Here is a 23,635-nt window from a genome sequence, read left to right on the forward strand (position 1 = left end):
ATCTTCTGTTTTTATTATCGTCATGCATGTTTTCCGGGTCACGTTCTAATAGCATGTGGGCTTCCGGTTACGTCATCAAATTCATTTCCCGCGAATTTATTGGGAAATCTAAATTAACACTTACAATGAAATGAAGTGAAAGAAATAAAAAATGTCTAAATAAAAATATTGTGATCAGTATTTAGTGCAACATTAAATTTTCACTGTAAAAAATTGCTACGATTTGCTTACCTAAAGCCTAAGTAATTAAAATCAAATTATTTTAAAAACCATATTTCGATTCTATTATAATCTTAAAATTTGCATCACAAGATCGTTTAGAAGCTTTGCAGTACTGACTCTTTCAAACGCACAGATGCTTTGATTTGAGCAAAGATGGCGACCTGAAGCTGTGAGGCGGTTTGGATTGGAATTAAAATGCGTAGGCCTATATTTCGGCAAGTAAACATCGTACAATGTCCCCGTATGGTCAGATCATCTAATTTTGTCATTATGTATTCAGAACAGTTGTTGTTTAGTCGCTACGGTCATTAACATAAAAATTCGGATTATTATATAAATACTTATTTAATTATTTAATTACTTGCCGATATTCATTCTTATCAAAATATATTGAAATTGCCTCCCTTGGAATCGAGCATCTAGCAGTTTAATATTACCATGCAAGGGAATTTACCTTTTCTAAATGTAGACAAGCCAGGAACTACAATTTTTTTTATACTAGATGGGACATCCATCGTAAATTCATTATTTATCAATTAATTATGCACCTCTTCCACCAGTGAAATTCGTTTATAACAATCACTAGCGAGATGATTATCGATTTGTTCGAGATTTTGTTCAAGAAACTAATTACACCTACTGAGGTGACACATTAGAAGAGTTATATAGAGTATAGGAGGATAAGTAACAAAACGACGAGGTTATAACACATATTACCTATGTTACAACTTCTCTTGTTTTATATAAAAAAAAAAATGAACCCGGTTAGGTGTTCTATGTCTGTAAGATATGTAGAAATGAAATTGAAACTGAAACAAAGAACATTGTATTTGTATATTGTTTTGTAATTATTTAATTCAGACTCGAGCAATTAGATATATTACATGCATGACCACTGAACATGGTGATTACTATATAATTACCGATACACCCGGCAAATATGTAATATTTCAAAAGCTTATAATGTAATCTTTGCCGTCATATAAATGATCATCATAATCATCAGCAGCTGGTGTCTTTCTGAATCTCAATTCCGCCATTTCGTTCGCTAATGTATCGATCTTTAATTTATTTTACCTTTATGTACTGTGTCCTTGTGTAGGAAAAATCTCAATGGCTCTTTATAATCGAGGTTTTATTTCCCTTGCTTTTCTCACCTAACATGGAATAATTGTAGAGTGAGAGTAGAGAAGCAGACTTAGCATCCTGTCCCTTTCGCCAGATATTTACTCGGCTGTAACAATCTACGTCGCCGCGAATTGATGCGAACTATGCATTTTGCTAAAACTTCCCGAGTTATTCGAACTCTAGGCCATTCTGCGATTTACATGTGTGTTTGTTACATGAGTATAGTTCTGATGATCGGATTTTTGCCGAAAACATGAAAAACAAAAACAAAAATTGTTTACCGCATTTCACTATACCAGGGGGGATCTCTATCGCACTTAAACCAAACATATTTTTGTAATATTACGCTCTCTACTTCTTCAAGCACTGATGTGAAGAGACCACACACATTGGTATTGGTAGGAGTGATCACACATGGTGGAACGAGTAGAGTGGCCACATATGGTGGTGTGGGTAGGAGTGACCACACATAGTGGTACGGGTAGGAGTGACCACACACGGTGGTATGGGTGGGAGTGACCACACATAGTGGTACGGGTAGAGTGACCAAACATAGTGGTATGGGTAGGAGTGACCACACACGGTGGTATGGGTAGGAGTGACCACACACGGTGGTGTGGGTAGGAGTGACCACACATGGAGTTATTGGTAGGAGTGACCACACACGGTGGTATGGGTAGGAGTGATCACACACGGTGGTATGGGTAGGAGTGATCACGCATTATGGTATGGGAAGGAGTGACCACACATGGAGTTATTGGTAGGAGTGACCACACACGGTGGTATGGGTAGGAGTTACCATATATGGTGTTATGGGTAAGAGTGACCACGCATTGTGGTATGGGTAGGAGTGATCACACATTGTGGTATGGGTAGGAGTGATTACCATGTTTTTAAAGCAGTATAAGACCCTTCCATTCATGAAGGGTGTTTAATTCTACCATATATGAGATATATAAAGATGCTTTATTTTGATTTGAATGAATGTAACTCCTTGTGATCCCCTCCTGAGGAAAACATATGTTATATACGGATAATACATAAACACTTTTTAAAAGACAGTGGAAAATTGATGTTTTGTTACTATTTAGCAAGGAACAGCTACGTTTTTTCATGATTATAAAGACTACTTTGTTATAGACTTGCTTCACTCATTCCTTAGAAAAGTCTGTATTGTTTTCATATCTATTTGTTAACCATGAATACTGTTCGTGTTCGTAGCCTATTCACATTTTCACACGACTCATTTGCCTCACATTGTCCAAAAAGGTAAGTTTGCGTCATTTGTTGAATTACGAGAGTATTTGTATTGAAATCGTAAGAATACATTGTTTTCAATATGATACTTCTCTTGTCCCTATAAAAGCCTAACCACCTCTACATGTAACGAATCATGCAGAGTGGCCGGCAACACGCCATGTGGTGTTTTCTATAGATGCCCGTCGTGATTTCACTTTGCTGTTGATGAATATTAACATCGAATTTTAGAAGAGAGATCCTGGATATTGGAAATTCATTGTAGTTTTGTGGTTTAAGTAAAATTTTCAATGGCTTATTTTCCGTTCTGATAAAAAAGAGAGGCAATATTGTAAAGGCATTGTCCGTCAATCTGTATCACCGATTCGGCACAATATCGTTAGTTTGAGTGAACCGATCACTGACATGGACTGTGTGCTTGAGGTAAATAAAACCATTGTTACTATAAATAGATAATTGATTTCCACCGTAATTATTTGCCAGATAAAAAGGTTGAAGGTCAGATGTACATCCATTAATAGTATAATAGTACATCTATTATTATCCGTATAAAAATATTGTATTTATTTCAACCGTAGTCGTTTTCAATCTCAAAAATCGAACGTCAAATGTACATTAAATTTAGAGTATAATTATACATCTATAAACCTCCTTATAAAAGCTATATATAACATGTCATATTTCATTTCTACAACAAGGAGTTGAGTAATTAGCGATGTCAGTATCTACCGTTGAGTATGTTACTTGCTGTATAATAACCGATAAACCCTGCTTATGACGTGTTGTTTTCCAAAAGCTCGTGGTATCGACTGGGATGTTATCCGTGCCGTCATATAAATGTTAGGTATCAAGACTATATCATCATAATCACGCGCTGTTGTCTTTTGGCAAATCTCTGGATTTTCACACAATATGTCCTCGTATATTGAGTGATTTACTTTGCTCTTAAAACATTTGTTTTACTATCATGCTTGTTCTAACTTGCAATAAGTCTAAATAATGAATGCAGGGAAACAGTCTTGTTTACTCGACTGAAACAGCCGTTTTTTATTTTTCCATTTGATGACCATAAAACAATGATATATAAATTATTATAAAACTTTACTCTCGATCTGTCTGCTATTAATGGACAAACGTGATATATCAAGAGAATCTAGTTATCGAAAACGGCATTCTAGGTTTAACAATTATTGCATCAAAATGAATGCACATATACAGTACACAAAGTCAAGATACATGAATATTCATATCCTATATTAAAGGAAGGCAATTCGTTATGAATGACATAATTACATAAATTATTATATGAAATAAAAATCACAGCTGTGTAATACCACAAACAATTAACATCAATATAAGAATCAGCATCTTAAAATGCATTATCAATACCTTATTTGAATATCTCGGTTTGAATAGTGTATATATATCGACTAATTACTGTATGAACAGAAAATAGCCACAGCATTGTAAAAAGAAACATGGACTTTCCAATAAGATTATTAAAGTTTCAAAATACCCTAACTTATATCTGAATTGTCCTCAAAACATATGAAACTTATTTTGATTGACATCCAGAATAATCTCAGACTTGTCATGAGTATATGCGGAACTGACAACATTGAAATATAAAGTCCTTCTTCCAAATGTCTGTGATATAATATTGCAATTAAAGAACAGAGATTAGACAGCCATTATGTTCCAGTGAACCACATCATGTAAATAGATAGGTAACCTATTGCAAAGGGAAATGAAAGTGTTAACTAGACAATACACTGGGAAAATAAGCATTGTACTATACAGAACAACCACCATAGCACGGTTTTAAAAAACAAAACAAAAAAAAAAAAAAAAAAAAAACTCACACCTAATCTTAATTGGATGTGGTTGTTTATTACATTAAACGACGGATATTAATGCTGTTAGAAGATGCATGATACACTCGTACATTCCTACAGTAGGATGGTGTACGAAAAATCAACAACATTGTAAATATGACTAGTAATAAAAGTTACTTTGGTCCGTATAAGAATATTGTTGAAATTTAAGTAAATGACAACTTTTTGGCACCGCTCTTCAGGCCAACCTCCCCATCCCATTGGCTAACCTGGAGCCCAGAATGAAAGTTATTATTTGCACATGTGTAGTGTTACGATACTACAAGGCTATGTCGGCTATCATGACTATTCCTACCCAGTCTGTTCAACCTGAAGAAGGTAATGTCTACTGCAACGATACTACAAGGCAATGCTAATCATAATGAATTTTCCTACTCGTCCATTATATAATTTTTTTACGTATGATGTAACTCACATTCTGGAAGTTTCAGCCAAATTCATTTAATTACGACACAGCGATGATCTTTTTTTAATGTTTTGATAATTCATTTTCCAATTAGGTGTAAATGAAAGCATCGCTACAGTTGGAGTTAAAGTTTCCCATCCAATCTACAAAGAAAGCGTTTAATGAATTAACGAATATTTTCACATCGCATTTTGTTTGATACGTTTCGCTAGTGGTTCGGGAAAACAATTTTGACTGTTCCCCCAAAAATAACATTGAAGCAATGGTTTTATTACCAAGTTCATATTAGTACCAATGCTTCATAAGCGAAAAAGGTCAAATATAACAGGTTAAAATGATTCATCCAGTGGCACGTTTTTGTCGTACGTTTTTGAAAATGTTCCTGTTGCATGCTTTATACTCAGCGAATACCTCTTTTGTAGCAATTCCTTTAAATCTCCTCCCATTATTTCTCCAATCTCAAAGATATCTTTCTCACAACATATCATGTGATAGTCTCATCCTTTTGAAATAAGTGACAATTTTACCCCGGAGCTCGAATCTGGTAACAGGTATGGGTTTTTTTCGTCGCTGTCAATGTTGTCCTTATTGTGTACTGGTGCTTTAAACAGACAGTGTGAGTAGACTACATCTAGTTCCTCTTAATGGAACTTAATGATATATTGATGCATATGTCCCGATCCTTCAACCTAGCAGAGTCATCAGCCTTTTTGTTCAGTGGTAGATCTCGCTTGAATGCTTTTGTTGATAGTACATTTAAAGATTCAGCACGACAAACACAATTGAGATGCCTAGGGTCATTTGCATAGGGTCATCTGCATGCAGCATCCTCTGGTAGGTGGGGCCTTTGTTATTTTACTTGGAACAAGCCTGCAACTTCCTAGAATCCTCACCGTGGCATATATGTATCCTCCAAATAAAAAAACGTATGTATGTCCAGGGGTTATTCCGACCAAAAATTACCACTTGTCAAACCATTCGGTGTCAGTTGGACTGCACGATAAACAGCCGTATTTAAAGTATCCTTGTGGACCATAAAGAGTCAATTCCCCTTCCAGTCCTCCTGTCAACATACCGAGAGAACCTTCAGTACAGTATTCTTGGGATGCATCTTTTTGTATTGAGACTTTCTTGTTGTTGATTGATCGCACTCATAGAAACCATTTTCCCCTGAATATTAACTGAGTGCTCTTTTAACTTAGGTTTCAGATCTTCGTTAAATGGGTTTTTTTCAGTATAAAGATTTGAACAGTGGTTCACCATAAGAACCTTAGAGTATTCATCCTCCTTTCTAGTGTTCGCCTAAATAGAGCCATATCACATTGTTAAAAAGTATCTGCACTTACGACAAGACGTATCCGGCATTGTATGTCCTCCTTAAGTGGTAGTGTACGTACCTCCCCAGGAACATTATCTTCACTCTCAACTGCAAACGAGACTTTTTCCGTAGGATTTATGGAGAAATAGCTCGTAGATGCCTCCTACAGAGTAAGAACGGCAATAGCATCCGGTATCAAACGACCATTTCAAGTTCCTGAGATCCATGTATTTAACTTAAATGCCACTATGTTAATTTCGTGATTCAAAAAGTTTCAGAGAAAAAATCTATATTTAAGCTGAGTGGCATCTATTCACAAACACTTTTTCGGAACGTAAACAAAAATCAGAGTGGATCTCACTTAACAAAGAAGACGATGTTTATACGAATTTCCGAAGGCCACCTAAGGGGAAAAAATCATATACAAAACATACCTAGAGGCGCCCAGTATCGCTAATTTGAAAGTTTGTATTATGCTCTTTTTTTTTTTACAATGTTTGGCTTATGTGAGACTGTTGAATCTTCAAATCAGTGTCTCAGTGACATTAAGCGAAATAAATATCTTTACGATTTGACAACGAATAGTCGGATATTTCAAAAAGTAGTAACGAAATTGAAAAGAAACGAAATTAACAAACTCACTTTCGTTTCTATTCCGTTTTTAATTTTAGAAATACCCGCTGCTGATCCATGTACCACATCAAATAGTCAGAAGAAACCAATTATCTCCTTCATCATAATCAGACCTTCTTAGCGCCCCGTTATCTACGGATTGTGAAAATATTTTATCGTTATCACTGTAGTCCTCCTCTTCCCTGCGCGTTGATCCATAATCGGCAGATTTACTGTATATATGTTCACGACTTTCGGTATGCATGTCACTTTCGCTTCCCACAGGGTTGATTAACCCCTCACCCTCTTTCACTTTAGCCCAATCTTGTCTCGTTCCTCGTGCAAATATTCCATAAAATATAACTCCAGCCATATGTACACCACCAGCTATCCAAAATATTGTTTGCCAATTGTTCACGCTCTGGAATAAAAAAAGTAGACTTAAAAATAATCAAATAAGACATTGAATCTCTATGTCTCACATCAGCGGTCATAATGGGTTTCAAGATAATGATAAGATTGTGTCATTCGCATGGAAAATCTTTTTTCAAAAAGTGTATAAAGGGAGATGGTCGAAATTTGGCCATATACACTGTTTGTTCTATCATAAAACAACATATAATACCGACATTAAAACCGTGAGCTTGACCCTATATACCTTCATATCTGTTATAACTTTGACCTGATAAATTTGATAAAACATTTATTTATATTTTAGACTTACATCCTATTCACAACAATTTTGAATATATCTTCATTGATATCTATGACAGATTGAATATTCATTTCACTACAAAAATCGATAAAAATCCTTACCCCTGTTTTCCCTCTTATTACCGCGGCCACAGCAGTACTCAGGATCGCTCCCAAGGCACCACACCTTGATAGCCCTGTCAGGATACTGGCGTACTGAGGAGCGAGATCTAGGGGGTTCACTTGGTAACCTAAAACGAATTTAGATCGTTCTCCCTTAACGAGATCGTTGTTACATGTACCCGCTACATCTTACACAGCGAGGCTTTAACTACTGGCATTTCTCTTTATAACATCGAAGAATTCACTTGGGGATCGACAATGCTAAACGTTCACATCTATGTGACATATGATTTTTTTTTATCCAATGCCAGTTTTATGAGAAAATGTGTGAATTGAATTACCAATATCATTTATTCACTTTACATACATTACTTATTTTTACTATTTTTTCTCAAATAATTTACATACTCAAGCAATTTGTCTTAATCTTAAAAGGCTTTGCTCTTTCCTTGCTTTGAAACCCTCTCAGGCACAAAGGTTTATGACACTGATGCATACATGTTTTACTGGATATAGCGAGCCCGCCAAGTCTATCAGACAAACACAGTGTTATCTTATGCAAACCATTACCTTAATGGTGAATCCGCTGAAGCCCATTCAGACCATTTTGTGATAAATAAATATATAGATATGCCCATCATATGGTCCGACTTTCCTCAATTCTCATCTGCCCCGTGGAGTTCAATATTTTGATATTAAGTTTATGTCTTTATTTTTTAGAAACTTCGAATAATATTGCGTTCATGACGTCATAATCATTGTAAGGTCACAATACCCCTCTTTAAATCTACTGCTATCAAGATGAATATACTGCAATTTCACTTTTTTTCAGAACAAGTTTCATATCTACTACATTTATATAAGGACTAAAGACTTCTGGTCAGGTCAGTATGGTGTCATTGAAATAGGGCTTCGCCCTCGCTTAATATTTAACTCTACCAGATGGTATAACACCAAACTGACCTCACTAAATGTCCATAATTGATAATACAAAATATACCTGATATAGCAAACCCACTGAAGCCCACTCCAATACAAAGTAAGATGAAAGCTGTAGTCCGATTTTCTGGCGTATTACCAAGAGTAGCCAACACAAAGAAACAAATCGCTTCTGTTCCAAACCCTGAAAGATATGTAAAGTTCATATGTGTAGTAGAATTCTGTTGAATCTAAGCAACACATTGAAACAAACCAAATAAAAATGTTCTGATGTGGGATACCTAGGTAGATTGTATATAGAAGTTTATGTAAGACAACTTCGTTAATTAGCTCACGATGGACAGAAACTTTTGTTATCTGTTGTTTATCAGTAACACGTACTCATTATATTTTTGTTTGCCAATAATTCAGAAAGTTATTTTCATTCATTTATTTATTTTTGTTTTAATCATTTCAGTAGAAATAACTTTGTCGCATACCAATACACTGTGCCATTTTCCTGCCGACAGTCGTAGTAATACCACACTTTCTGGACTTTATCGTCTTGTCCACAAGTACACCCCCGGTCACAGTAACAAGCGTCATAAATACTTCTGGTACACCCGTCATCCACCCAATCTGTCAAAGGAAATTATTTAGATTAAATTTCACATGTACCACTGCTAGATGGTCAAATACTAAAGCAAATAGTTTTTTAACCAGCGTTATTCATCTTTCATCAAATTTCATGAAGATTTGCAATAAGTTGTCCTCGAGTAAGAGGACTTAATCATCGCACTAGTTGTCCTCGAGTAAGAGGACTTAATCATCGCACTAGTCTAACATACACACGTCATCTTTTTATTTTCTATATTCACTCTTAATTACACAAAATATCTTATTCATTATTTAACTATCTTGACATATGTTGTCAATTTCGCAAGAGGGTTTTCACTAATCACACATTCACACCTTTTGCTTCCACTCTCATGTTTCACGTCGGTTTATGTTTACCAAAATTTAATATCTAATGCTAATATACATATGTCACACACGCATTCTTACCTTTCACTTATAAATATGCGCATCTCTCGTAATTGCGTTAATAAATCCAAGACTTATCGTTAAATTTCTAAATACGTGTCTTACTTTCATATTTTTATAAAATATTTTCATTTGTTTAATTTCCTGTCTGTATAAGCTAATGGTATTATAAATACCGAATATAGAAAAACATTAAAAATCTGTTATAAACTTTCTTTAATTTTAGATATTTATAGTGAGGATAAAACTGAACCTCTACCACAAGACAGATTTATTTGGCTTGTAATAATATCCGAAGAAATGTCAAAATCACCGATGCGTGAAGAGTGAATAACGACTGTAAAGTGACGATTGATATGGGATGCTTTCAATCAAGAAAGTTTTAAATAACTTGTCGGTTATTGCTTTTAAAATTCACAAGTCGCAGTCGATACTGATGTAAAGATGTTGTTCTCAGTATTATGATTTCTTAAAAAGGAGATTACTCACAAAAAACTCAGACTCTTGATAGATACATCAATAGGAGACAGAAAAGTAGCACGAAACCATGGTGTACCAGAAAGCACCTTAAGACTTTCCTCTAAGAAACCGGTGCACCAACCTATTTCAGTCGTGTGCAGGAAGAGCGTTTGGCACAACGCTGTTAAAATGGACCATGGGGGCTATGGTTATACACAGTGGCAAGTCATCGACATGGCCAAAAATATGTGTGATGAGATGGGAAAGAAGAATATTTAGTTAACCAGACACACGTTTTATGGGTTTTTAAAGATTCAAAGATATCAAGATGATGAACCCCAAAAACGATAAAGTCAAGACATGACGCAGTAACAGACAATACACTCTCAAACTACTTCTCGTAACTTTCCAAGGTATTGGACAGTCTACATATAAAGGATGTTTCAGAAAGTATTTAGAATGTTGATGAGACGGCGAATAACTTAGATCATAATCCTCCAAAGATACTTGCAAAACCAGGCACCAATACTCACATAGCTACTGCTGGAAGATCTTCCAATACAACACTCATCGCTGCTGGCAGCGCATTGAGAAAAAACATAAACCCTACATCATTTTTTTCCAGGGGAAATGTTCAGATGGTATAGCAGCTACACAATATAGAGCAACTGCAACTGGGTGGTCAAACTCTGCAACATTTTTAGACTTCATCAGGAACTACTTTTTAATCCAAGTAAAAGCCAGATATTGCCTTCTCCTCTATGACGGTCACTCAACCTACATCAATGCGGAAGTAATAGATGCTTCTCGTGAAAATGATGTACACTTATTTGTGTTACCGCCATATTCCAGCCTTGAGCTACAGCCACCTTTTAAAGAAGCCTGAGCTGTGAGTTCAACAAAATCTTTAATCCAAACAGAGTCATCACATGTGATTTGCTTCCGGGTTTTATAGGAAACTCGTACAAGAGTGCTTTAAATGTTCCAAACGCGATAGCAAGATTCCGAAAATCAGGCATTTTCCCTTTAGGCCCTCTGCATCAGTCGTAAATTCACCCGTTGTCAGTAATGTCAAGGAGGTCCACTCTCAAAAGAAAACAAGGCAGGAGAAAAAGCAAAACAGGGTTGTAAATATCCTTTTTGATGAGAAGGACAAAGAGTTCCAAAAAAAGAAAGAAGAGATCGGAACAACGGGGAAGAAAAGAAACTATATGGTGCCACTATATCAGAAGATGTATATTATGCAGAGTCACGAAAGAAGCATGAAGTGAAAAAGAAGTCAAGAGAAAAGATCAGAGGCAAATAATCTAGCAAAGGAAAGAAAAACCGCTTCCTTAACACCATTTGTTGTGATCGCCATGTTACCCCTGACGACGACGACGACGACGACGAGGAGGAGGAGGAGGAGGAGGAGGAGGAGGAGGAGGAGGAGGAGGAGGAGGAGGAGGAGCGGCAACAGTCATTTGACCCGCACGGGCCTCAATAACTCATGGGGAATTTAACAGTCGCCGAGGTGCTTTGTGCTTTTAAGTTTATTTTTATCGAATAATGAAGCTTCACTCTTTATTTCAATAAACAGCTCAGATCATATCTTGTTAAATTGCAAACATAGACCGCCGTTGAAGGTCTTAAGTGTGCAAGATTACCTGACAGCACCGTGCATTAAATGATCGCGCCTTGGCGAAATATATTACAATAAAATGAAAAGGAAAAATGACCTACATCATCTATGCTTGCGTTGAACACATCATGGAAATATTGTGGAAGTTCTGTTAGAATCAGCGAGAAGATCCAGTTACGGCAAAAACTACCAACAATGATGGCGTACATTGGCAAACTTGTAAATATGCTCTGCCAGGGTATACCAGAAGCCTGCAAAGAAAAAACATAATATATATATATATATATATAAGCTATTACTAATGTTATATTACAAACAATACCAGGCCTATATGCCACACTAATCAATTTAGAATATATATTGTAGAATAATTTTAGATACCAAAGTCAGTTCTGTATGGTATTGTAGGTCACTTATATTATATACAAAAGTCAAAGGATCTTTTTTTTTTTTTTTTGGTTTGAACACAGTTTTTAATACTTCTTTGTCTCAGTTGCATCCCCGATATTCAAGAGGTAACGAACACATATGGTCTCTTAAAGAGAGCGTATGTCATCGTAACCCCTGGGGTATCGGGGATGCTCAGTTGATTGAAACGTGGATTAGTACATAAGGCTTGTGTTTATATACTATTAAAGTATCTAATAATCTTAAAACACGCCAAGCAATGCGGACAACAGGAGATATTTCTTTATCAATAAAGCCTTGTTTTAGATCTGAAATATTCTAAACATAAATGTCATCACTGCGATTCAAACAAATTATTTATTGACGTTTGGTAACCATCCTACATATCATATCAGTTTAGGTAGCTAGACTGTTAATTACTATCGAAAAAATAGACATGATAAATTTACAATTAATCTGTTGCCTCCTCTGTGTCCTGGACCCTCTTCTATAAACAGCAACTTCTCTCGGTCTCCGACTCCAGGGTGGTCAGCAGGAGAGTCATATATGCAAAAGAACCACGCTAAAGACCACAGCACCCCACATCCGCCTGTACAACACATAAGTATAAATCCCCTATTCTATCACTCCACTTTAGAAAATTATGAGTCATCTGGAAATATTTCTTTTAAGGTTTTGAAACAAAAGCTCAAAGGGATGCTGGCACTCACCAATAAATTATCTTTATTATTTTCTTTAAAAGACTGATCTTTTCTCTATTTTTCCTTCTTTTTTTCTTTTCCTTCTATTCAGATAAAAAGGAAAACCTTCATATGAAATCCAAGAAAAATCTTAGAAGAAATAGAGAAAGCCAACTTAGACCATTAAAATCCAAGAAGGATGTCTGTCGGCCATTTCGTTTACCTATTCAGATACAAAATTAAATGAGCACTACTATGGACCAAGGGGGACCTACATGTGAAGCCTGAGAAATATTCCTTCTGTATTTTTCAAGAAAGAGCGGTAACAATCTTAAATTTTCAAATTCGAAAAAATTGTTTTCCGGATCAGACTCAAAATGGAATAAGTACAACTAGGGACAAAGGGGAATCTACATGTGAAGGTTGAGAAATATTCTTCCAGTGCATTACTAGAAACAAAGATTGATTACGGACAACGGACGTAGAGAGATTTTAATAGCCTAAAATATTCTTCAAGTTAACTCATTCTGGAAACATTAACTAGATCATTACACATGTCATGTTAGCAATTTATATATGTATCATTTGGTAATCTTTGGTGATAAGTTCCATATGTCGCTAAGAAACATATAATATTATGTGGATTATCTTGGATACATTACAGATAACTCTCCTGGATACACTTACCATATATGAAGAGACTCGCGTGCCAGCTGACGTAGCACGATGCATAGCCAGTTACCAAGAAAGCCAGTGTCGGACTGAGGTACGCTCCTGTAGACATAGAAAAACCGTGACTATATCATCAAAATGAAGACTATGGGAGAGTTAATGATAAATATCGTGGTTACATTGAGGAATATTCTTTTCCTTCTTTATAAAGTCAGATATGTTTGATGTTTATTGACATACCTGGTAGTTTGCTTTTTCTCACTTTGAGGACGTGACATTATTCGGGCTTTACATAGAAGCAGAAGACCTTTAGCCTTACAATCGTTTTATCGATTGCGAGGCAGAATTGCAGTTTCGTTATCGTACAGCAACACACATATGTAAAGATGTAAATGTCAGATAAAACGTAATAGTCTACCATCTCACACGTTTGACATATTCTCCGTTCAGAATAAGATATTGTGTATTTGGCCCTAATATAACATGACATTTTTGAATTCAAGCCTTAAATCAAATATATATTATACATTCTTAAGTTCGAGAGATGTGGTTGTTAATTGCACTAGATGTTTCATTTTATGATATTTAAGTTGCATCATCGGACTATTTGAAACTTTCAAGAGGAGTCTTCAGGAATTCTAATAATTGTTTGACATAGAAGCGCATTGGAGGACCGACTACTCGTATTGTATGTACCTAAAAGAATTAAAATCCTATTCCTTTAAAAGTGGTGGTATCGAAAAATTGAGAAAAAAAATCTTGAAATCTTTAGCATTAACTAGACCGACTATAAATGATGACTTAATATTTTAGTATAGAGATAAAATTGTTGATATATTTCTTCCATTTGTTAGAAAAGAGTAAAAAAGAAATTAACTCCGTATATGTTCAAAGTAAAATGTTAACAAACTGCAATGTTGACAAAAGACATACATGGAAAGGAAGTGTAAAATTCGTATTTGATTTGTCAATTTTACTTTATTTCATACAGTATTGACTACTTATACGCAACGTACATGCATGAATTGAATAATCATTGGTGTTCAACTTAAAAATAAGATACCTCGTGTGACGGAGTCATAAAAAAATGTTAAAACCAAAACAAAACCCTCTTGTACCGAAAAAAATCAAGCAATATACATCAACTAAACTTTCATGTTCTTTGGTATGTTCTCGAAAATCTGAAAATTCACTTTGTCTGGGGCCGCCAAAGCTCAGCCGGTAAGCGCCGGCCACATGGTTGTTTACTTTGGCAAGACGCTTTTCTCTTATTACTCTGGATAGCATGCAACTGGCCTCTCGTATGATGTTCGGTAAGGAAGTCACCAACTACTACAAGGAGACCCTGACGATAAACCCAGCAAATAAACAAATGCATATGTATTGATCAAAATATTCGGGTACGTACATGTTTATATACATATAAGCAAGCTTATAGGTACATACCGGAGTACGAGATGGTGATCATCCTGGTCTTCTCGGTCCTCGGTGCCCACGCCGCTATGACACCACTGAGGGCAGGTACTGATGCGCCCTATTTAAAAAATACAATTCAATCATCATCATCATCATCATCATCATCATCATCATCATCTGTGGTGTCCATGTAAACCTTTCATGTCAGTTTTCATTTGTTGACATTAACACATCCTGTTTGCTTTGTCCTATTCTATGACATTTTAAACCTGATCTAATTGCAAAGGTTCTCAATTACATAAACATGTTTATTTTTCTTCGTGAATATAATTCTTGACTGAATAACAGTAACAGCTTCAATATCATGAATCGTGAACTAACCTCCACAAATCCTTGCATAAATCGTATAGCCATAGTCAGCCATTTGTTGAAAGGTATGGCCAATGGCAGGATTAACATCAGAATCGAGGACAAAAGGATAGAAATCCCGCAGATTCTGTAACAGTGACAAACAATATTCGATTGTCCTATTTCAATAACTGACAGGTATATTGATATCGTAGGCAAGAGGCACAGAGTGCCTGATTCGCCCATCTATTTTTTCAGGGTCATGGCATATGTCTAAACATGAATGATGTCAAAGAATTTGCTTTCTTTTACTCGATTGGGACCCCGCCAAACCAAATCTCACGCCCCTCTAGGCCAGACCAACCTTTTATGCAAAATTCGTTTCCTTTCAGGATGCTTCAGATCAAATATAGACCAAATCCTTTCCTTACTACAGATGAATATGTACATCTCTCTCTTCTTCAGCTTAGTAAATTCAGATTGCGAATATATTAGCGTATACATTGTGAAAAGAAATGGCTAGCGGATTAAAAAGCGCGGGAATCGGTAACATAATTATGACGTCGTCTATTTGTGATGTTACCGAAACGTCAACTAGACGGCGCCATTTTGAAAGGACTGATCATCGCAATTTTATTTTTGTTAACAATACTGGTGTCTTAACATAGATTCACTGGAGCTTTTATCTTAGCAACCGCGGCTGCCGTAGTTACCAACGTCGCAACACACCCCGAATTTCATTTTCTTCGTACTGTATTTAAACGAGTTGTTTGATGTAAATACAATGTATAAGGATTGTATCTCATTTTGACTACGTATACGGTGGTATACGCGCAGATGGCAACGAACATATACTATGGAGCGCTATCACGCTAACCATAGGAAATGTTCGTTGCCAACTGCGGGCATACTACCGTATACGCAGTCAAAATGAGGTACAATCCCTTAATTCAGTATCATATTATGATTTCAATTAAGAGAGAAAGTTAACGATAGTCTAAATATCCGTTAAAAATCAAATTTATCAATAAATAAAAATAAATGAATAGATAATTAGTGCATATGCTTATGATAAACACGGTAAGCAATTTCTAAATTTAATGTAATAATCACACATAGGCTTTAACTAAATTTTGTCAAGGTAAACTCATGTAAGGTTATTTCTACAAAAGCAATAGGTTGGCTGAATGGGAATTAACCCAAAATTATTTATAGGCCAAACGGACAAGCGACAGAGAATTATTGTCTTATGTTATGATAATGATATTCGTTGTCCAGTGAAGATGTTATTGTCTAATGCCGGACAGGCGCCGATTGGTCAGATTAGATCACGTGATACATAAAAGATTTATAAATCCGTGGAATTGGACTTTATGAAAGGCTTTTACTCCATACTATACCCCTTTTACGCACTTGTAAGGCCGCAATAGTGGACATTAAAATCCGACAAATAAATAAATGGTCAGATTTGCTTAGAAAGCAACAGCTATAACATTGCTCCTACATGGTATAGTACAGAAAAATGGTTTAGGACTTTATGGATATTCTCTATATTCCTAATATTGCTTAGGATGAATTATAAAACTATATAACAGTTTGTTTTTCTATATCAACAAAAAAATAACTAACTAGTAATATATACTGAGGATACACATCTGACCAGTTAGCGCAACCGATATTTATATCCATAATGCTTTAGAGCTATTACGAGCTGTCTCTCACTATATTAGCGACTTTGAGAGTGATTAAAAGGAAGGTGATTTGTGATATTGTACAAACCAAGTATATTCCTTTTGATACTATGATAGACTTTGAGAATGTTTTGTATTACTTGTGAGAGTGGCTTCAACGTGGTGGATAAATGGGCATTCATGTTACAATAGTACAATGTTTTTCACTCCAAATTTGTGTTATAAGATATAGTTATTGGATTACCACGCACCTGATCAACGGTTTCTGTCGACCAGCATATATAGCATGATATATATTTATTATAAACAACATGAAATAATAAAATACCATACCTGTTTATTATATGCAGCATGTATGTTTAATATTATTCATTATATACAATATGTTATAATGTATATTTATTCCATCGGTATCAGGTCATTTAACTTATCTTGAAATGCATGAAACAGATCAAACACGTTTTGACAAAATTATGCAAGTTTTTGAAAACCATACCTGGAGGGAGAAAATCTTAATGCTAGGTAACCGCCTGGAGCCTGAGTAATCAGTGAACCTATGAAGTAGGCTGTGTTAATATTCTGTGAGAACTGAACGGTTACCCTCCCGGCCAAGGAAAGGTATCTTGTAGGGTCGCTTGCATTCACTGTACACTGTGTATTGACAACAGACAAGAAAGGTTTGATGTGTTATCGATTAAAAGAGGCACAATCCGGTGGGTATAATTTGTTTTCTAGTATAAAATCCTTTTACATGGTGTATAACTTAACTTACAAAATATTTAATTATGTAGATTCAAGGCAAGCACCATCTATGTATCCCCGAAAACAGATGACCTCCAATTGTCCTCTGTACATTGTCTGATATAAGCGAACGAACTCTTCCATGACTACCAAGAATCTTCTAGAAATGGTGAATTGGAGTTACCAAAGATGAGGGGGTTTTGGATGACAACAATATTTAATATCAAACATTAGACTGAAATATCTAAGCGTATATATGTTAAAATATCTTAGTGATGTGCCCCAGCAGTTTACTAGCCGAGTTGGTTACAGTAGAATTAAGATGAGTAATTCTTTATGTCTAGTCTTGGTTACAAATACCTTGGTTTAATACTTACTTTTAATGACACAAATTGTACTGCACTCGAATATCTAATTGTAACGGGTTTATTATTGAATATAAACGAAATAGCGTTTTAGATTGTTCTTACCTTTCCACCGACAGACTGATTTTTGATTACATCCACCATCACCAAGGCAAAAACAGCTCTGTATCCAATAGAAACGAGCAGACCAAGAAAACCTAGGCCCACCACTATGAAACGTTTCGGACAACACATGATTTATCTACAATAGAAAATATTAACGTACTCACTTTGTCAGGAGATGTTGATGCAGTATAATATTAATTTCACATTTGTTTTTAAACATATCAACTGTGTAAAATTAAAAATATAAGTACAAAAATGAGTAATTCCCAACCCTGTATCAGGAGTTTTTAAAACATAAACTGTCTTATATATCGTGAAAAATGAATTATGCAGTAAGGGGTGCAATATTTCATCGTCGAATTTGTGATCCCGAATTCTACATTAAAGTGTAAACTATTACAGCAAATGCATAGCCATAGGATTATGTCTCGAAATATGCTGAGAAATAAGGTAAACGTCAAAGATGGTAATAAACGCCCTGAGAATTGGAGGTTTCCTATAATAATCACTTACATTCCCACGACCTATTTAAAATTATTTGAAGTTACACTACCGCCATCTGTCGGGAAAACTTTGTTTAAATTTGAAGTTTTAAACATTGTAAATGACGTATATTCTAATGGAAAGGTTTAACTTTCGATTTATGTCAAGTTCAAGCGCATGAAGCATTCTTCAGACAGCTAATTAACTCATCAAAGACAGAGGTGAAGCCATATTTGTATCATCATTATGTATTTACAAGATGTAAGGTCTGGTTGGACAATATAAGACGAAGAGAACGGGAATGTTGAACACAACAGTTGATACTTAGTACAGATATTACACATGGTAACTGTGCTACGCTCGAACATATTTTTACTATGCCAGCGATGTCCCTTGTTATTTATCCTTTCAATAAATTAACTTAGAGCTAATACAATATAAAACCCATCTTCAAAATGATAACGTCCTTCGATTTAATGCAATGTTATCGTAGAAATATCTCCTCGCATGCATCTCATCATGTAAAAAAGCCGAATTTCGTCCGGGTGGAGGTAATAGAACGTAATTTCTTTTCATTGAGAACTTTTGCTATATAAGATTTAACGAGTTAACTTTGAACTTTAACGTATGTGTCTGCCGATGGGAAACCCCGTTACTGAGTAACTTATTCCGGCCACTACATTTAGCCTGATCAGTGACGGAAAATCCGCCGATGAACTTGGAGATGACCTATACATTACAAAATAATATGTTACTTGTGCTATTATCATAAACAAAACAAAATGAATCAAATACAGGCACAGCGCTTTTTGTTGAATTAGCGACAATTTGTTTTAATTGCTTTAATTATCATATTAATGCTGCCTCGCAGTCGCTCAACATCAAATCAATTGTCAAATCTTAATGACATCATCGGGTCATCAATCATATCTCCGATATCGTTACAAATCATACCCGTTACATTAAGGGGTCATTCCGTCGTTGAAATGAATTTAGACCACCTAATAAAAGTAATCGGAAATTGTGTGTGTACTTTACTGTAAAGGAACACACAAAGTCCAAGATGTCCAAACGTTCTTAAAAATATAAGTTTTTTAAATGAAATTTCGACCCGAAGAGCAAAATCAAATGCCGCCACAAAGTCGAAAACGAGCATGCAGCGGTTGAGTTTTGCGGATTTTCTATACAAATATTATATCTATTCCATCACATTTAGCCATGAATCTGAGTGTTAGCTTCTTTCATTTATAAATCTGATAAATTACTGTAAAACTAATATATGCCGTTCGAACGAAAGAATGCCCCTTTAAACCTCTCTTCCCATGGTGATTTATTTTGCAGTTCCTGGAGATATTTCAGGAAATCGCAATTTCAGTAAACTCATCTATTCGTGGAAATATGTAGTTAGCGAGAAAGGCTGTTATCAAAGGTTATTTTTGCTGTTGGGGTTTGCCCACATGCAGACATTTCTGTGTACATAACGGATAACCCTACTTCACTTACTAGTTATAGTGAATGGTGTTGTTTATTCATATCATTAACGAAATGATTTATGTACAAGGAACTTTACATCATCAGAGGAGAAACAAAAACGAAATGATAGTTCAGACACAATAGGTAACCACCAAAACAAATTCACGTATCGTTTTGCTTTTATTGTATACAATTGTAGTAATAAGATTTTAAATCACACCCCATTTCTTCCCCCCATCTATCCCTGTACACTAAGTTATTTGATAAACGTATTTTTAAAATTTATTTAGAGAAGCCAACATTTCTGTTTTATATGGAGTAACAGCTGGCTGTAAATTTGTAAAGACCGTAACATCGCCATACTTCCTGCATCACTTGTCAGATAATTAGTTATCACTATTTGATTTATATTGTCTCGCCAACTGCTGTCGACGATGGCCCATATCAGCCGTCATTTTACCCACGTGTGATAGGAGTGTGGTACATTATCTGACATAAGTAGAACTTTAAAGTTATCTTACGCAAATCTGCTAAACAACAATGGTATCACTCTCCTTTGTTTCCTTAATCAGAACAGAAGGCATGCAAAACATATATCGTGTGTTAAGCGCGATAATTTATTACAGATGTAAGGCTAGTTACATAAGAAATACAGTGCGTTGTTATATTCCCGTTTTGTTCGTCCTCCCGGGTCCGCATTTCAATAGCATGTGTACAGGGTCCGTCATGAGAGCAAAAATAAAATACTGGACCGGACTATATAAATCAATGCTAAAATTACAATGTTATGTTGTGGTGTGTCAGATGACCAAATGGAATGCCAATTGGCTTTACGAGTGTACCGATTTGTACTTTGTTTTTGAACAAACAAGCATATACCGTCATAAAAATAAAATAAAAGGATGTACCAAATGACGGCTGATATGGGCCATCGTAGCAGTCAGTGTTCTGTTGGATATTTTTGTCAGATAACTATAATCTGTACACATGTACAATGTAATGTCACTGTATATAAGTGGCTGAGACTGAATCACCACTCAATATTGTTTCCTTGTATGAATGGGTCTTCCTACAGTACTTTACAATTTTTGTGTCTAAAACCACCAGTGTTTTCACTTAAATTCCGTGACAATACAAAACACACCGAGAAGGATATTGCCCATCCCATGTATATCAGCGTCTTGCTCACATAGGGACAATGGAAACATATTCTATGCATGAGACAGAGACAGATACGTACTATGCATTCATTGCAATGCTTAAAACACTGTACAAGAGATTTCATAAGCAATTTGACATTATACATATCAAGATGAAGTAATAACTCCATAACATACGGAGATTTATAGTTTATAGGTGGAAATACACAAAAATACAAAATAAAAATTGTTTCTAAATGGGAAAAAAATGAAGACTTCTTCAGCGAAGAGACAGGCGCATAGCTGCCACGTATGCAAATAAGCGAATGCACATCAAAGATTCATATTTTTATATTTCATTTGATATATTGTATAAACAGCATGCCCCCAACTCCGACCCCCGCCCCCAACCAAAAAAGGTTCTTAGTCGCACCATTGCGTAACTTTATGCATGCATGTCGGAAACAGCCCAGCCAGCGCCTGATAGATGAAATTGTCTGGAATGTTCTAAACAATTGATATAGATATATATGAATGTGACACAACTACAACTATGTGTGTAATTTTGTTGATTTATTAAAAGCTCGGTAATTATAATTTCCTAGTTCTTATTTTAACGTTAACAAGAAAACTGCAGCAATCACACCAAAGTTAAAGAAATTCGTCAGTTATAAATTCCTGGTAATACCAGTACACAGTGTAAACAATAACAACGACACTACATACGAGTAAACAATCTTACGTGTTTAAAAGCTATAACACACATACGTTGGTCCTTGATACAGGGTTGACTAAACTGCTACTACTGCGTAAAGTCGACGAGTTAATTTCATTTTAACAGATAATATATATAATTTTATGCCATTGTATCACAAATATTGTTATCTTACCTGTGAGAAATTCTACCTCTCCGAGTTAAAACTCCCAGTGATGAATTCACCTCGCGCAGTTCGAGGAACTGTTCATAAGGGCACAACCTGCGATTTTATGTGACTGAAGAGCTCTATTCATGGAAATCCGCGCAGGATGTTTTGGGGATTCCCTCTCGACCAGTGTATTCACGCATGTGTAATTACTTTCACTTTATCTTTCCATGTTTCAGTTGTATTAAAATTCTACTTGTACCAATAATGCAAACTCTATAAATCACGGTAGAATGGTTAATAGGGTCTGTTAACTAAACTATTATTTTTGCCTTCCCTGCATTGTGATAAGAAATAATTAACAAACATTAGTGTTCGTTTAAAAAACCACTGGCCTAATCCACTTCAATGCTGTGAAGCTCTGTTTGCGCATGGAATTAAAAACTCAAACACAAATACATATGGCGGAAAATGGCACACTTTCTTGTTAAAGTGGCCTTTGTAGTTTATTTTGCATGATAATGAATTCTTTTATAATTCCAGATTAGATAAAGGAATGTAAATATATGTAAACCGCAAAGGTGAGCGGCCCAAATTCAGCATAAAATAAAGACCCAGTCCTGGGCTAAAAACCAGAGATAAAAATTTATTAATGCATAATGTATACATTAAAAAAAACTCTGGAAAACCTTGGACTGATCCATAAACTAAAAGTACATAAAGTTCACAATGGTATCAATACAGAAATATTTAATTACTAATTAAAACAAAATACAACAACAAAGATATGTAGATCAAATGTCCTTCACTTACAGGGTGGGAAGGGTATGGGATTTTGTACTTTCTTGATGCTGATGCACGTGCTAAAGTTCTATTGACTTTCACTTTCACTTCTGATGAATCTTTTTCAAAAGATATTGTCCAAGATTGGTATAATTTTTTTGTTTTTCCTAATGTCTGTTTTTTCCTAATCTAATATGGCGTCGTTTTTTCAAGAAGGGGTAAGCTATGGGGTACCCGGAGGCTGAGCAGGGGCCAAAATTTATCCTACTGACCAATGACATTTGAAGCTCTCGTATATGACCCGGATGTAAATTTCCTTATATGGAAATGGGCGGTGCTTGCCAAGTTTATGTATATACACCTAAACATGGCCTGGCTCAGATTTAAAATGAAAATGTGTGCAACATCGGCAAAAACTTGTTTGCTCACTAACTTTTATATTTCATCCAGCATTCTTTTTATTGTATACCTTTTTTTTTATCTTTAACGTTCATTTCTTGTTTCCGTGCTTGCTAATAACAAGTAATATACTATGCATTATATACTCCGTAATTACATGTCAGAGGATAGTTTTTCGTTGATTAAGTCAATATTCACCTGTTTGATTTATAACTTATTTCTGTAATTCTTAATGTAGTGTTGCGTTATTCATCGAAGAGTAGGCTTGTAACTTTCACTTTTAATACCAACTATTGATTGGCCCGAGATACATTTAGTAGTAAGTGCCCGTTCATGGAAATATGAGTTTAGCTGGAAAAGAGTTTCCTTTACG

The 23,635-nt window shown here is 35.4% G+C and overlaps 1 protein-coding gene across 2 annotated transcripts; it reads right to left on the bottom strand.

The window, feature by feature from the left end:
- Window positions 1–3,619: 3,619 nt before the first annotated feature.
- LOC117339525 (vesicular glutamate transporter 2-like) lies at window positions 3,620–22,224 on the bottom strand. 2 transcript variants are annotated; one of them, XM_033901177.1, is made up of 12 exons: window positions 22,108–22,224; window positions 18,123–18,258; window positions 17,408–17,562; window positions 15,254–15,368; window positions 14,903–14,990; window positions 13,472–13,558; window positions 12,554–12,693; window positions 11,798–11,947; window positions 9,073–9,211; window positions 8,655–8,777; window positions 7,655–7,782; window positions 3,620–7,259 (listed from the first exon to the last, which is right to left on the bottom strand). In XM_033901177.1, exons 2-12 carry the CDS (start codon window positions 18,249–18,251, stop codon window positions 6,927–6,929), a joined length of 1,587 nt encoding a protein of 528 aa, XP_033757068.1. In that variant the 5' UTR covers window positions 18,252–18,258; window positions 22,108–22,224; the 3' UTR covers window positions 3,620–6,926. The 2 variants fall into 2 exon arrangements, with proteins under 2 accessions (XP_033757068.1, XP_033757069.1); XM_033901178.1 differs by lacking the exons at window positions 15,254–15,368; window positions 17,408–17,562.
- Between the last annotated feature and the right edge of the window lie 1,411 nt (window positions 22,225–23,635).

This window comes from Pecten maximus, chromosome 12 (genome assembly GCF_902652985.1).
Source record: "Pecten maximus chromosome 12, xPecMax1.1, whole genome shotgun sequence".
NCBI classification, from domain to species: domain Eukaryota; kingdom Metazoa; phylum Mollusca; class Bivalvia; order Pectinida; family Pectinidae; genus Pecten; species Pecten maximus.